We start from the raw sequence: 17280 nt of genomic DNA, 5'->3' as shown, positions 1-17280 counted from the left end.
ATTCACTTGCATCTGTCAGCAAGTAATTAAGCATTGTAAGCCAACACAATGGAATCCTCATTTTCACACACAGTCAACAGGGTGGGGAATGTGAAATCATCAAACTACAAGAGAATAAGCTACAGGGGCAGAATGTATCATCCTGACTTTGGGTACAAACAAAGTACTTTGGGATATTAAGGAGAAGGCGAGGAAGACACCCCTTTATCCTGCACTTAGGAATTGATTGGTCAGTGCGATTACATTCATGACAATGGATCACAACCTGCCCTGGCTGAAATGCTGGAAAGGACATTTGGGCTAAGATGATCTTCTTTAGACAGGTGTCTAGCCAGTTAAGTTACGTTTAGTTTCTAGAAATCATGTTATGATTTTATGTGTAATCCTGTTGTTTCCATTATCCTCTCTCTTGAGGATATCCTAACCTCTTGAATCTTTGATAATAAAATGGTTGTTTTCACTACAAATCTATCTAAGTACCATGGTACTATACAAGGAGTTGATCCTGAGTTGAATCATTCAAGCAGAAGTGTACACTGTTCCCTGGGGGACTGCAGACCTGGTATTTCTATGAGTGTTCAGTGAAAAAGGGGCTGACACTCCAGTGGGATGCTTCAAAGTGGCTTTGAGCCTGGGGCTTACCTATTGTTAACCTGCAAGGGCCTCTTGACAAGAATGTATCTGATACAGAATTGCAGAAATGCCCTAGAACATGTCTTCATATAGTTCCAGAGCAAAAAATGGAAGAGAAACATAACCACAAACTCCTACATAGTCCCCTTCCCAAACACTTGCAAAAAGAAATTCAGCAGCCTGGCTCCCAAAGTAAACATATAAAATGAAAGCTATTCAGGTGACGAGAAGACGGCTTTAGAAGAGTAAGTTTAAAGGTGGGCCAAATTGTGGTCTGGGCCAGGGATTCTCAAACTTCTTCTCTTTGAGGGCCCCCTCAACATACTATAAAAACTCCAGGGCCCAGTGGGGGTAGAGGGGCCTTGGGGCAGTGGCCTTTGGCATAGGTATTGTTTGACTTCTATTTTGTGGGGGCAGGGGCCAGTAGGGCTCAAGCCAACTCCACATGGCAAGGTCCAGGGAGGGAGTGCCACCTCCACCCCATGACTCACCTCAGCAGGTCACCCAGCCTCTCTCGGTTGGGGGGCAGGGTGCAACCAAAAATTATAACTCAGAGGTGAGGGGCTTAGCTCAAAAAGTTTTAAAATAGCTCAGGGTGCAGAGAGGGGGTAGCTGTGACTGTGTGCAGGCAGGGGGTAGCTCAGGGTATAGGGAGAGGGTATTACGAGCTGTGTGCTGGGAGAACTCCCCTGTAATCCCTGTTCCCCTGCCAGCCATGGAGCCGGGTCTCCCCACCCGGGGGGCTCTTACTGGCTTCCTCTGCGGGAGCAAAGGGGCTGGAAGCTAAGGAGCAGCTTCAACCTGGGAAACCAGCAGAAGATGAGAGAGCAGCAGCAGCAGCAGCGTTAATTGCTCCATGGCACCATCCACCTTCCACCTGCGATCTGGCCACAGGGCGGGGAGCGCAGCTGGGGCGGTGAGGGAGCTTCCCCAGGAGTGTCATAATCTTGTGCTACAGTTTGGGGCTGGGGGGGCGGGGAGAGGGGAATGCCCTCCATGTCCCAACTATGCCCATGGGCTCAGGGCTTCTGCCCCACAGGGAGCACCAGGGCCAATTTCCTTCCCTGCAAGGTTTTTGGGGTGGCTCAACTTGTCTTGCTCCTTACATAGAGTTAGTAGTAAAACCTCAGTCTAACCCTATACGTGGGCCCCATGCTGAAATCTTTAGAGACACGTTCAGCCACCTTTACTCATGTTAAATAGTACGTTACATGACAACTAGTGAAGTGGTATTACTATTGGAATAACGTTTGTAGAAAAAATGGTTACCCACCTTTTAGTAACTGTTGTTCTTCGAGATGTGTTGTTCATGTTCATTCAAAGTAGGTGTGTGCAGGCTGCGTGCACGCCAGCCGGAAGATTTTCCCCTAGCAGTGTCCATAGGGTCGGCCTGGGCACCCCCTGGAGTGGCGCCACCATGGCACCCTATAAAGGGGCCCGCCGAGCCTCCCCCCCTCAGTTCCTTCTTGCTGGCACTCCAACAGAGGGGCAGGAGGGTGGGTGTTGGAATGGACATGAACAAAACATCTCGAACAACAGTTACTAAAAAGGTGTGTAACTGTTTTTTCTTCGAGTGGTTGTTCATGTCCATTCAAAGTAGGTGACTCACAGGCCCAACCTTAGGAGGTGGGGTCAGAGATCACTGCTGACTGGATTACTGCACGACCAAAGGCTGCATCATCCCTAGCCTGGTGCGTGATGGCATAGCGAGACAAGAACGTGTGGATGAAGGACCACGTGGCTGCTCTACAAATCTGAGTCAGAACCTGAGCCAGGAACATCGCAGAGGAGGCCTGCACCCTAGAGGAGTGGGCCGTGACTGGAGGGACAGGGATCTTAGCTATATGATAGCATTCCCGGATGCAAGTCGTGATCCACGAAGAGATTCACTGAGAGGAGACCGGGAACCCCTTCACCCTTTCTGCCACTGCGACGAAGAGCTGGGTTGAGCGTCTGAACGGCTCAGTACACTCTATGTAAAAGGCCAAGGCCCTGAGGAAATCCAGGGAGTGTAGCCTCTGCTTTTCGCTGGAGGCATGTGGTTTCGGATAAAACACTGGGAGAAAGATATCTTGGCCCATGTGGAACTGTGAAACGACCTTGGGTAGGAAAGCCGGATGAGGTCTCAGTTGGACCTTGTCCTTGTAGAAGAGACTGTACGAGGGTTCAGATGTTAACGCTCAAAGCTACGACAGGTACAGCAGGGAGCACGAAGCCAGAGGCTCGAAGGGAGGCCCCGAGAGGACGGAGAGGACCAGATTCAGGTCCCAAGCAGGGGTTGGCTGATGCACATGCGGGAAGAGCCTGTCCATACCCTTGAGGAAACTTTCAACCAGTGGCTTCGCAAACACTGAGGTACCCCTCTCTCCCGGGTGAAAGGCGGATATGGCCGCCAAGTGAATGCTAATGGAGGAAAGGGAGAGGCCCAGTTGTCGTAGGTGAAGCAAATAGTCAAGGACAGCAGGAATTGAAACCCCCAGCGGATTGTGACCCCTCTGACTCAACCAGATGGAGAAGCGCTTCCATTTAGCCAGGTAGTTGGCCCTAGTTTCCTGCTACCCAGCAGCACCGTGAACTGCAGATGGATGCCGGATATGATGAACCTGAGGTACTGGCGGTGCCATGGAATTATGGTGATGTGGAAATAGGCGTCCTTTAAGTCGAGGGCGGCATACCAATCTCCTGGATCCTGGGAGGGGATGATCGAGGACAGGGAGATCATGCGGAACTTGAGTTTTCGCACGAACTTGTTCAGCCGCCGCAAGTCTAGGATGGGTCTCAAGCCCCTTTTTGCCTTTGGTATGAGGAAGTACCGGGAGTAGAAGCCTTTGTCTCTGAGCTCCGGCTGGACTTCCTCCACTGCCCCTGCCTCCGTGAGGGACTTCACTTCTTGAACCAGAAGTTGCTCGTGAGAAGGGTCCCTGAAGAGGGATGGGAAGAGGGGTTGGTGGGGCAGGAGAGAGGAAAACTGGATAGAATATCCCCTCTACCGTGCGGAGAACCTATTTGTCCGATGTAATTCTGGACCAGGCATGGTAGAAGTGGGACAGATGTGACCCAAAGGTACGGGTGGAAGGATCCAGAGTCTCGATCGGTAGGTTGTCCTCAACCATACCATCAAATAGGGGGTCTAGGCCCAGATGGTGGTCTTGATTGGCCAGACACCTGGCTGGAGGGGTGACATTGATGATGCCTCCTGCCATTTCTACCCCACCTGCGCCCCAGCTCCTGGTGAGTCTGTGGCTGGTGTTGGTGAGGGGCCGCCTGCAGCCTAAACTGTCTGCGCTGGGTTGTGGGAGTATGCCAGCCCCGCGAGTGAAGCGTGGCCCTCAAGTCCTTTAAATTATGGAGACATTTGTCCGTTTTCTCTGAAAACATCTGCCCTTCGAAGGGAAGGTCTTGGATCGTCTGCTGGACCTCATAGGGCAGGCCCAAGACCTGGAGCCAGGCGCCCCGTCGCATGACCAAGCCTGTGGCCAGGGTGCGCGAGGCTGTGTCCGCCGCATCTAAGGTGGCCTGGAGGGAGACTCGAGAGATCAGAATTTTTGGCCCTAGTGGAGAAGAACAAACTGATCTCGAGTCCTGGGGAAGGAGCTCTGCGAACTTCGACATGTCCGAACACGTGTTGTGGCCATATCGGCTTACTATTGCCTGTTGATTGATTGGCAATGCAGAGTTGGAGTCCCTCTGTGGAATACACCTTCCTGCCAAAGAGCTCAAGTCTTTTTGCATCTCTACTCTTTGGCGTTGACCCCTGGAACCCTTGACGCTCCTGCTGGTTAGCCGCATCTACCACCAGTGAGTCCGGGGGAGGGTGGGCATACAGGTGTTCGTGCCCTTTAGAGGGGACGAAGTAGCACCGCTCCGATCTCTTGGCAGTAGGGGTCAATGAAGCTGGTGTCTGCCATAGGGTGCAGGACGTATTCGCTATCGTCTTTATCAGCGGAAGGGCCACCCTGGATGGCCCTGAGGGGGCCAGGATGTCCACTACAGGGTCCGCGTCCACCTCGATCTCCTCTGCTTGAATAGTGAGGCTTTGAGCTGCTCGCCTGAGCAATTACTGGAGAATTCGAGTGTCCGAGGGCCGGAGCTGCAGCCGTGCCCGAGACCGCCTTGTCCGGGGAGGACGACGAAGAGGTTACATGGAGCAGCTCTTCTTCTGGTGCATGTGGCCCCTCGGGGACCTGTGGCACATGGTATTGAGGTTGTGGTGCCGGTTCTGAGTCCAAATGCGGCACTGCGGCCGGTACCGAGGTTGCCAGCGAGTGACTTGGTGTATCATGCGGTGCCGATAGAGCCTGAACTAAAGCCGCTGCCGTTGCCTGGTTAGGGGGTTCTGAACTTGACAAAGGCACACCCCTGCTCGGTGACAGTGCTGGTGGGGGAGGCAGCTGAGCTGGGGCCACCGACGTTGAGGACACCAAAGTCGATTGTGACCGAGGGCCAAACGCCTGGCCTACCGACTGATGGTAGGCCCAGGGAGTCCAAAACGGCCACTGCGAGGGCGGCTGCCATTGTTGCTGTCACTGCGGGTAACCCTGGTGGCTCGCCCCCGACATTGATCTCCTGCTCCGGAACCTGCTGGAGCGATAGGAGCCCGCCTCTGAGTCTGAGGTCTCCTAGTATGAAGACCTGGGGGGAGCAGCGCCCGGTGCCAAAGATGAGCGGTGCCGAGGCGGCGGGGAGCCTCTCCTCTGGTCCGGTGCTGGATTTGCAGCTCAGTGTGGGGAGGGAGACAATAGCATGGCCGGCTTGCCTCTAGATTGTACTGGTGGGCGGACCACAGTAGGCAACTCCCTACGATGCAGGGAGGTCGGTGCCGGGAGACCCATCAGGTCTGATGCTGCCTTGAATGCCTCCGGCATCGACAGAGGGCATATGTCGCCGCTAAGGCCCAGAGAACTGGGCTGGTCCGGACTCGACCACCCTCTCTGCGGTGCAGGAGTCGATGGAACCTCGGGGGGCTGTAGCTCAGCCTGTCCACTTAGCCCCACTGGCGGAGTAGGCCTCAGGTCCTGGTGGGGAGAACGATCCCTCACCAGCTTCTCTCTCTTGGCGGGCACCGGTGAAGGTGAGTGGTGCCGCACTGAGGCTGACTTCCTATGACCCCCGACTCCGCTCGGTGCTGGGTCTTGGATGACTTGGGCTGGGCCCTAAGTCCTGATGCCAGTGCCGGGGCACTCCGCACTGAGGACGACGTGCTGGGGCCAGTCTCAGCTGGCTCTGGGTCTGAGGGTGGTCGCAGGGCCGCCTCCATCAAGAGGACTCTAAGTCTTTGAGCCCTGTCCTTAAGAGTTCACGGGCGGAAGCCTCTACAGATAGAGCACCGGTCCTTTTGGTGGCTCTCTCCGAGGCACCTCAAGCACACAGAGTGTGGGTCACTCTTAGGCATGAATTTCTTGTAGTCCTTGCAGAGTTTGAACCCGGGGGACCCGGGCATGCCCCAGCGGGTGACAAAGACTGTGGGGGGGGACCCCCCCCCCAACTACAAAAACTATATACAAAGATCTATCTATATAATTGAATACACGAACTAAATGGTACAGATAGGACACTGCCAGATTGCTATGCAAGAGAAGTTCCAGCTAGCTGTCATCGGTGGTAAGAAGGAACTGAGGGGGTGGAGGATTGGCGGGCCTGTTTATAGGGCGCCCTGGTGGCGCCACTCCAGGGAGCGCCTGGGCCGACCCTATGGATGCTGCTAGGGGAAAATCTTCCGGCTGGCGTGCACGCGACATGCGCACACATACTTTGAATGGACATGAACAACCACTCAAAGAAGAACTGGCCCTTTAGTTTTACTCCATCCTTACTCAGGCGCAACTCCCATTGACTTCAGGAGAGTTTTGTCTAAATAGGGACTGACTAAATACTGAATAAGGACTTAAAAATTTGACTCTGTATTCATAAGTGACCCATAGTTTTGCATTTAATCAATTCTGCTTTAGCTGTAGCTCAAGATCATTTTATAAAGTACAATTCACCTTAAGAAATAGACACAAGACCAAGTGGCACAAGATAAGGTTAAATTCAGAAGAAAAAAACATTTACTGGAAGACATTAAGGGGCTTACCTTTCATCACACTTTACTGTAATTACATTATCTGTCCCAATTCCAAGGACCGCTGCAGCTTTCTTTACTGAATAATGGCTCTTAAAACAAAGAAAAAGTTTAAGGGAGTTTTGTTAGATACATGTGTGTATACAAAGTACATACTATATATGGATGGCACCATTAATATTTCTCTAGGGCAGAAAAAATAAGTATGTTATGGCTCAGGTGTTTTGATGACACATAAGAGTATAATAATGGGCATGTTGAAATCTACCAAGAGTCCATCAAATCCTGCCTAACAGTGGCCAAAACCAGTTGTTTCAGAAAGAGGCTTACCCCTCCCATAATGCTCGTAATTGTGCAATATGGTGCTAAGATGTATAGAGAGTTTACTTCCTGATCCCATGTGGAGATAATTCTTTGCTCTGATGACTGATAGTCTGTACATTTTTAAATCCTTGCCAGTGTCATTAGACTAAGCAACTATTCTCAGTAAGACAAAGAAAGCAAAAAACTTTAGGAATGTGTACAATATGCTTGAGATTATTAGATTTATGGCAATTATGTTAATCAGTAGGAGATTCATGTGCTTATGTGATCATTGATTATTTAAGTTATGGGTTGCATGGTAAATATATTTAATTACAGGGTAAATAGTGGGTTATTTTTGCACTATTTTGCAGCCTGACCTCAAGTTTAGTATTACAAAGGAACCACAAATCTGCACCAAAATACAACTATAATGATAAATAGCATTTGGAATTTCACGTCCCATTTTTTGCATAATATTTCTGCATTATTAAATAAAGGTTTAAAAATAATCTAGACTGTCTTCTGTTAACATCCATGTAACAGATCATTTTTCTCATAAAAATAAATGAGATTTTAAAAAACACTGAAAGCTCTACTGATTTCACTCTGTACCTCCACATTAGCAGAGTGAACAACTTTTGCAACTGTGGAACACTCCACTATGAAATAACACAAAGCCACACCGGAGTAACCAATATCAATATTCTGCTTTTACTTTATGCCTCAGTTCCATAAGCAATCGTATAAATATTAATTTAGTTGAAGTTTCATACTTTGCATGTGCAATGACAATATTTAAACTCTTATTTTTAAATTGTATGTATGCACATTTGTCTGCAGACTAATCAGGGAAGTGTAGGCACCTGAGGCCTGATTCACTGAGGTTCATGGAAACACTTCCATTGACATCATCAGACCCCTAGAAAGTTTCACTGAGTTATATGCATGGGGTGGGGGTGAGGGATTCCAAGGGCCAGATTGTGACTTGTATAATGCACCTGCAAATGGAGTAGGAAGGAGTGAACTTCTTCCAGATCCTGCCTGGTGTCAAATCTGAACCTTGTGCATGTACACAGCAGCGAATGAGTGCTGTTTGTCCAGTTACTTGCCCATCCTCACACCAAAAGCAGTGGATTGGAATAGGTAAGGCTGTGACTCCATGACCCCAAAGTGCCAGTGCAGGGAGTGTGATAACTTACTGCTGGTGCAGGTCAGCAGGAAATTACTATCCCTTCCTCTAAAGCTAGAGGATAACAGGGGAGGAACTGTGACTCAGAGATGCATTTCTGAGTCACAACGGCTATGTCCACACTGTAATTAGGTGCCTCCAGCTGGCCCATACCAAATGACAAGGGCTTGAAGGGCTTTTTAATTGCAGTGTAGATATTTGGGCTTGGGCTGCAGCTCGAACTCTGGGATTCTCCCACCATGCATGAGCCAACTGAGAGGGGTAGGGGGGCTAATTGCTGTGTAGACATACCCAGTGATTTCCAGTCCTGGTGCAGCTTACACCATACCACTTAGTCAGGGCTGTGCCTAAAGTCACAAGAGTGGATTTTCAAAAGAGCCTGTGTGACTTAGAACATAAAATCAAGCACTAATGACGTGCTATGGGACAGGTGCTCCTAAATCATGTAGGCACTTTTGAAAATCTCACTCAAACTTTCTCCAGAAGTATTTCATTTCTTTTTCAGCTCATTTATTTCAATAGTCTGATTTTCAAGATTCAGTACTGAATCTAGCAGAGACAAGCTATTTACTATAATTTTGTACTTACATGTTCAGAAACAAACAGTGCAATGTGTGGAAGTGCTGCCATGCCTTTGGTTTTAATCTCAGGAAACCGCTTATAACGAGCCACTAGAACACTGTAAAGGTTTGATATGGTCCCACCTAACAGCATGGAAGGGAAACAAATACTTCTATTTTGGTTTGAATAGCTTATTCCGACTGGGAATTTAAATTTTACATCATTGCATCAGAGGGCCAGATTCTCAACTGTTATAAATTAGCATACCTCCATTGGCTTAATTTTGATTCCTTAATGACCCAACAATTTGCAATTCACCATCTGACTGCCCATTTTGACTGCAGGATATATGTACAGATTACCAGTCAAATCTTGGCCACAGAATTTTCTTCCCACCATTTAATCCCTTGTGCACTTCTCCAGGCTTCCACAGATTTGATAAGACTTGCCACTGAATCTCAGTTTGATGGACCTCTTAAGGTTTGTGCTTGTCAGGCAAATTTGATTGCAACTCTCCTTTTCTTTTCTCCAACCCACCATGTCCCAGTCCCTAACGGAAACACAGAGAATTAAGGAGCTTGATTCAAAATTATCAAATTCTAATTTCTGAGAGGTTCATTTCTTTCTTTATTCTTATTGTATCATTGTACCAGAAGGTGCTTTGAGAATTAGCTTGATGTAAAATTGAATTCTGAGAAGCTTTGTGGATTTTTATTCTTTTCATTGCAGTAATTTTCTTTTCTTTATCCTGTCATTTTTTATTTACATGATTACTTTTAACAATATTTTGAAATTATAAATAATGTTTGAAATAATATGGTTAAATTATTTAAAACTGCAAAAAAGTTCAATTCAAGTTTGCTTTTAGATTAACGGGAAGGTTCAAGTTGCTGCCTATTTTATTTTACTTAAGCTTCTTTGCTCATCCCTAAAACAAACCTGATGCAGTTTTCATACAGAGCCTGATCCCAAAGTGAGTAAACTTAATGGAAAGACTCTCACTGATTTGCTTGGGCTTCAGATCAGGCAAATAGCAAAGGTAATTTCCTGTCTACTTACCAGGAGAAAATATACCATCTGCTTCCGTTTCTCCCCATCCAACCATTTCATGCATTTTCTTGAGAAGGATCTCCTCCATGACAACGAACACTGGAGCTATTTCATATGTAAACCTAAAATATGTTTTAAAAAAATAGCAACAGGCTGTTTTCAGAAATGCATTTCTATTACACAAAAGAGGCACAAAAGGAATTAAGACAACTTGATTTAGGAATGATATAAGGGGTGAGATGAGACTAGCGACCTCCTTTCCTTTTTTCTTACCCATTACCTTCTTCTTTCTCATCCCATATAATATCCATTATCTGACTATACATTTAGAATGTGAAAATGTTATTGTAGATACCTGAGGTGGTGAAAGTAGACTCTTTAATTGTGGCCCCTGAATCTAGAAATGATGTTCTAGATTCTGTCTCATTTATATCTGTGTAACTATTGATGTCACTGGATTTATTTGTTGTTTGCACTGGGATGGCCCAAAAAACACAGCTCAGCTGATTAAAATAGTCCAACATTTCAGGGTCATTCCTCAAGTGAAGTTTGATTGAAATTATAACATGAGACAATGTTACACTGTCTGTTTATTGCTACAGCACATCTCAGGTGTGCTTTCTAATGTGATGTCCTGGGCATGGAGTGAGGCAAAGCATTTAGAAGATTCCCACAGAACCATGTATAGATGTAGAGCCAAATCATGGCCCTATTAGATACTGGGGAGCTGCTGAGGTGGAAAGCTAAAGGAAGGTATTTGTAGATGAAGTTGGAGAAGGCTTTCAAACCAAAGTGACCTGAATGTGTGCAGACAGACAAGAAGCCAGTGTTACAAGAGTAGACAAAGGACTAGAGAGAGAGACAAAGTTCGCTTATTATACACATACTCTTCCACTAATTCACAATATCTACATGACTCCAAACCAATTTAAAAGAACTTTTCAGTCACTCATATGATCATTTATATGGACTCTTAAAAATACAAAGGAAAGGAGGAAGAGCTAAAATTGACTAAATTTAGGAGTGATGCAGTGATTTTTACCTGTAAAAACTGAATTACCTACCAAGCTAAAAAACCTCAAACACTGTACTGTTTGCTGACTGACATTAGTCATTGGCTTTGTGTGGCTAATGCTGCTCTACAATACAAAGGGAAAGATATGAATGTTTACTAGGCACTTAGTGAATGAAGGTAACTATATCAGAACATGACATTATGACTGTATTGTAACATATAGCTTGAAGGTGTAGCTATTTCCTGTTCTCCCTTTGACTGAAACTACTTATAATTGTGCTGCTCTCCAGACACATTTTTATGTTCTATTTTTTCTTAGAATTGTATTTAGTTAACAAACATGGTTATAGCTAATCTGGTGGTGTACCTACACTATTCACTACAGACCTATTAGACCTGCAGTTAAAACAGAAACAATTTTGATTGAGCCAAAAAACTATACCAAGAAAACTCTTAAATTTAGTTCAAAATGTCCAAGTGAAAGACTATAATCTGCAGTAACCAGACAGGATAATTTTACCAAACTACTCACAGCTGTCTATTCAGTTTCCATCTCGATAAACACCCCAGCTTTATTGTAGTAGAAAACAATAGCAGGAATTTACTTTGGTTGAAAGAAATCTGGGGCTTACATTTTCCAGAAAAATCCCACAAACAAAACTGAACCTGCAGCCAGAGTTCAGCATGCCTATTTCTAACATGTGCAATGCTCCATGCATGAACAAGTTTGATTGAAGTACAAAAATTTAGGCTAACAAATGTAAACTAAATTTGCATGCCAGACTGTCAAAGTGACAAGTCAGTTAATAATACATTAGTGCTTGTCTAGGCCCTGATCCAGCAAAACACTTGAGCACATATTTAACCACATACTTAGTACCCTTCCCGTTGAGCTACTCACATAGGTAACATTAAGGAAAGGTAAGTGTTTACTGGATTGTGTCCATAGTGTTTTTCTTAAGTAGATCTGAAAGTAGTTTCCAAAGACCAGTAAGCATTATCATCCCCATTTTTAGACTATCAGATATATTAATATACATACAGTAGAATTTATGTATCTGTAAGCTGCAAAGGGTTAAGATGTTACTGTACACTGACATTCTGCACACTTTCTCCAGCTAATCTTTCCTACGGGGTTATACAATGCATGTTTTTCTGAAATGTCTCCAAAGAGATGTGTTCCAATGTTCTTGTGGATAGTAAAAATCTGCTAGGACATTTTAATTGGGAAATAGGGACAGAAATACGGTGTGGCTGAAAGCTGCTTAGGTGCAGCATTGTTCATCTCTGTGAACACTAGTTTCTGTTCCAGTGTCTTTAATTATGTTGTCCTTTCAGAAAAGAAAAGTTTTATTATTTCCCCACATTACATTATAAACTGCAATGAGCTGCATCCCATAGAATGTATAACTGGAAATTATGGATGTAAGATACTTGGTTTTAGCCACATAGAAGGTACATTGGCTAACTCTACTACCTCCATTCTTCCTTTCTAACCTCCCTACAGTCAGTCTCTATGAGGTGCTCCCCCCTTTGGCTTTGTGATGTCTTTTCAGTAAATACATGCACTTTATGGCTTAAACTTAGTACTTTTCAACTTCCTGTCTACCAAGACCACACAGTCTACTCCACATATTCTCCACAGACAATGCATCTTCAATAATCCCTTCAAGGCCTCTGCTTCCACCTCCCATTCTCAAACATTGTCCACTAGGTCCCAGAGGTGAACAAAACTTTTGTCAAAAAATTTTTTTACAGGAAAATTATTCAAACTACATTAATTTTCATTTTGGTCCAATTTTTTGTAAAAAGAAATAGAAACTAATTTTTTTATATGCTGAAAACTGGTGTTTTTTAAAATCAAAATAGTTTAACAGATTTTTATTTGAGGGAAATGATTTTTTTGTTGAAAAAAACTAAACTTCCTCCATCCACACAAGATTTGTGGGGGCAGGGGATAGAATTCTTCAAAATTCATTGTGGCAAATATACATTTCAGTTAACTCCACTAGATCCTTTATCCCTTCCAGGAAGCATCCAGTTCTCAAATTCACTCTCTTAGCCAAGTCTCTCTGCCTTTCCTTATCTCAAACACCCGTCCTTAATCATTTACACTCCTTGAAGAGTAATATACAAAATTCTTACTAAGATTATTAAATGCTATCAACAAAAATAAAACAAATTAGGGTTTTAAAAGTTCAGTTTAATTGTTACAAAGTCTTATTTTACTGGAAAACATGTGGCCAAATCTCCAAGATGAAAATCTTGAAAGTATATGGATCGAATGTTCTAAAAACTGCTTCTTAGTTTGCAGCTGCAACTTGATGCACTAGAAGTTTTGTCCATGCAGTTTTTCCACTCCCAACATTTAGCATGCTCAATCTTTGTATTTGCATTTATAAATAAGAGAGTTGAGCATCTAATTACCCATTATGCATGTGCCAATTTAAGGTTGTGTGTTCACTAAGATGTCTTGGGTGTATCAAAAGTATTTGAGGGTGCAGAATTGCGCATGCCAATCCAGAAATCTAGTTTGAGGTTCCTTGAAAATATGGCAGCATGTGCCAAAATGTTCATTTTGGCCATTCAGTCCTACAAGTTTCACAAAAAAAAGGAAGATATTGCTGTGTTACGGTTATGATGAACATTTTGTATATACTTAATTTCTTTGTGTTTTATTTCAGAAATTTTTCTAGTGAGAATGATAGCTCTGAAATTTTGTTATATTTTATGTTTAATTATAATAGAATCAATCAGCTTTAAGTTGCGGTTGGGATTTCCTGGGAACCCCTGTGATAGAGGCTATGGCAGTGAATCAGTTCATCCTTTGGTTGATCTAGCCATGTTCTCTTCTCAGAGTCATTTTCGGGCTATATTGGTCAGCTATGAGCTCCCTAGTGGAGCAGGGGATGTGTGCAGTCTGTGTCCTGCAGTCCATCTCCAGGAATTTTCCAACATCAGGGGCCTTGGTCATGTGGATGTAACTTGGACTGAATCTAGTCCTGTAACATTAACAGGGATGTTAGTGATTTTGAGTTTCCATTGTTTGGTGCTGATGTGTTTTGCAAGTGAATCCTGTTATTCCCTTTACTCGGTATATCTGTGTACGTTTTGCCCAAAAATAAGCCTGGATCATTAACTGCTCTTAAGTTAAAATAATTGGCTGATAGTTTTAAGACTGCTGTCTGGAGTATGTTTTGCTTGAAAACAGCCAGTGAGTTTACATCTAGTGCAGGCTCCTTAACAGCCATTGTCACTTTGCTGTACAACATGGTTTATCTACCTCAGTTGTCTGTGGCGCACAGATTCCTGCTACCTAGCCAACATTTATGCAAGTGTTCACACATTTGTTTAAAAGATGGGAAGTCTGTTCTTGCTTGTTTTCAAATAGGTACTTTGCACTCCAGAAAAGCAGAAAAAAGTGGCTGGCTTTTGTTAGTATTTAACTTGTAACGATTTAGAGTACATACATGTTTGTATTTGCAGTAGCTGACAACCATTCACCAGCTAGTCCAACAATGTCAAGGCCACTGGAGAGTTGGTTGAAGTAGCGAGGATGTCCTAAAATGAAACAAAAATAAACCAGAATCTGTGTAAGAGATAGAAATACATTGTTCTTCAGCTCAGTCCCCAGTTAACTTGTGTTGATAAGGATGGTGAAATCAGTATGAAGAATAAGAAAGTGTTGTTTTAGGTTAATGTTGAGGAAAGAAGCCTTCCTCAAAAAGAGGTATGAAGTGGGGGGAGGGCTAGCTCAGTGGTTTGACATTGGCCTCCTAAAGCCAGGGATGTAGCTCAATCCTTGAGGGGGCCATTTAGGGAACAGAGGTAAAAATCTGTCTGGGGATTGGTCCTGCTTTGAGCAGGGGGTTGGACTAGATGATCTCCTGAGGTCCCTTCCAACCCTGATATTCTATGATTCTACATAAAGCCCAGGACATTTAAGTCTTTATTGAGCAAATAAAATAAACTACATTTTCCAATTACGTAGCTTACTTTCTACTAACGCCAGAATTCAAATCATTCAAGACAACTGGTCCCTTATATTGGAATGTGGGTAATATTTTCAAAAGCATTTAGGTCAATAAGATTTATGTGCTTTAGAGCATTTTTCCATTTGTGATCAAAACCCTTTTACTATTCTGAACCGTCTCTAAATCTAAGGATATTTTTGAACCCAATGTGCTATCCCTTAAACCTCTGTACACGCCAAGTCAATTCACATCTAAAAAGGCGTTAAAAATAAATCTACACAGTTGGAAAAATTGTCTAAATATTTTAGAAGCCTCCCTAGTGTCATGCATTGCAAAGGAGAAAGAAAACAGAAAAAAAACAAAAAAAAATGTTGTCAGTTCCTGTATATAACCTTCTTTAATGAATAATTACATTAAATAATTTAAATAAAGAATTACATTAGTGAATAATTCATGAAAGTGTAAACTGGTTCTCTTGAGGAAGTGACTTCTCACCCCCTTGTTTCTTACTGTATCAAAACAAGTTGAGAGCAGAACAACACACACACCACCCACTGGAAATACAGGAAAAGGAAAAAAGTATTTAAGGAGTTATATGAATCTGGCAAAACTAAGAGTCCTGGACAAATTGATTCCAGTATGGAGAAATGTCAGATCTCTAAACAATGATATATGTGCCTGTGAAGATATGAGAGATACATTTTTGCTGTGGGGGACACTATGTTACCTGTTTTAACTCCATATTTTAAGGTATCCCTACAGTCAACAAGTATCTGTTCCAAAGGCTCTGGCTGATCATGCAGCTCCAAGCTGAACCCTTCCAAGCCTTCCAGAAGCTGATGGGGGTGATGAAAGTCCAGAACTTTACTCTTCCCATCATAGGCTTTTTTAATATAATTCAGGAGAATTTCTACCACTTCAAGCAGGAACTGGTCTGTTAATTCCTCACCATTCCTAGTAGGCAACAAATCTAGGAAGAAATCAAGGGAACATCAGTGTAATGTTAACAAGTACTCAGGAGTCAGGTTGGTTGGAGACAAGGCACACTGCTTTTACTGATTTCACAAATGCTCTGTTCAGTCTCACCCTGCACAGGCTTCTGGGAATATCCAGTTTTCACCGAACATGCTCAAAAGTTTACTCTAGTTGCTTCCATCGTTGTAACACGTTGTGGTGTTCAGTGAGCATTCAGACCCAGATCCTCCAAGGTATTTAAGAGCCTAATTGCCACTGAAATTATGGAAACCTTAACTGTTCATTTTGAGGAACTGAATCCTCACTGCACTGGAAAATCAATGGCAGTTAAGCTCCTAAATTCCTTTAGGATGCGGGCTTAAGTGCATAAGGTGCTTGGAAAAGATCTGCTTTATTCGGTGACCAGTTCCAACTGACTGTGCATAACAACAACATGAACTTCTGCAGCGTCCCGCCCAGACTCTTTTCCTTAAAGGCACAGTCCCCATTACCATATTGCTTAACCCTACTATTATCATGTAAGAGCTTAGCACGTTAATCCTTTTGTAGCATTCACGATATGTTGCACTTCTATAGCACCTTTCATGTGCGGAGCTCAGAACATAGACGAAGATAGTGGGAAAACAGATATTTTGCTCAGTGACTTAACTCTCTAACAGGGTGTTCAAGGGCCAATTCAGACTGGAAGAGGCTAGAAGGGCAGGGATAATTTCCTGCTAGTACAGAAAGGAGATTTACTATGCTACTATTTTCAGTTTGATTCACAGATCCAGAAGACCACAGCTCCCTCTCAGTCTATTAGTGACAGTGCAATTGATAGGATCAACATTTCCCTCATCCTCTTCCTCCTTGAAAGGAGGGGCAAGATCATCCATAAATCCGTGAGTCTCTGCCTCACCACCATGATGAAAATACCCCTTGAACCCATTCCCTTGTACTCAGTGGCCTGCGAAGTAGGAAGAGAGAAACTCCTAGGTCTTTACTGAGCACAGGCAAAAATCCTAATGGCTTAGCTACCTCTCCTCTGATCTATGAGTACAGGCTACAGGAACCCTTGGTTCCTGCTCAGGGTGCATGTGTGGTAGGGTTGCCAGGCATCTAGTTTTCGATTGGAACACCTGGTCGAAAAGTGACCCTGGCGGCTCTGGTCAGCACCACCAATAGGGCTGTTACAAGTCCAGTCAGCAGTGCTGCGGGTCTAAAGGAGGCTAGTCCCTACCTGTTCTGGCATCATGCGGTCTCCCCAGCCCGAGCACCGTCTCTGTACTTCCATTGGCCGGGAACCACAATGAATGGGAGCTGGGGTGGGGGGGCCGTACCTGCAGGCGAGAACAGTGCATGGAGTGCCCTGTCCCTGCCCCCCGCCAAGGAGCCAGGCCTGCTGGCCACTTCCATGGCCCAGTGCAGAGTCAGGATAGGCAGGGAGCCTGCCTTAGCCCCACTGTGCCACTGACCGGGAGCCACCCCAGGTAAACTCACACCCCAAAACAGAGCCAACCCGCTGCCCCAGCCCTGA

General features: G+C 44.5%; 1 protein-coding gene across 1 annotated transcript in view; it reads right to left on the bottom strand.

The window, feature by feature from the left end:
* Positions 1-17280, bottom strand: part of LOC116820036 (glutamate decarboxylase 1-like) — a 42151-nt gene that overhangs the window by 18479 nt on the left and 6392 nt on the right. Inside the window, exons 3-7 of the mRNA XM_032772228.2 lie at positions 15517-15759; positions 14286-14376; positions 9810-9922; positions 8778-8893; positions 6707-6786 (exon numbers count right to left, since the gene is read on the bottom strand). Coding sequence (XP_032628119.2) covers positions 6707-6786; positions 8778-8893; positions 9810-9922; positions 14286-14376; positions 15517-15759 — 643 coding nt within the window. The remainder of the gene's footprint in view (positions 1-6706; positions 6787-8777; positions 8894-9809; positions 9923-14285; positions 14377-15516; positions 15760-17280) is intronic.

This window comes from Chelonoidis abingdonii, chromosome 2 (genome assembly GCF_003597395.2).
Source record: "Chelonoidis abingdonii isolate Lonesome George chromosome 2, CheloAbing_2.0, whole genome shotgun sequence".
Lineage (NCBI taxonomy): Eukaryota > Metazoa > Chordata > Testudines > Testudinidae > Chelonoidis > Chelonoidis abingdonii.
This window is presented reverse-complemented; position numbering and strand designations above follow the sequence as displayed.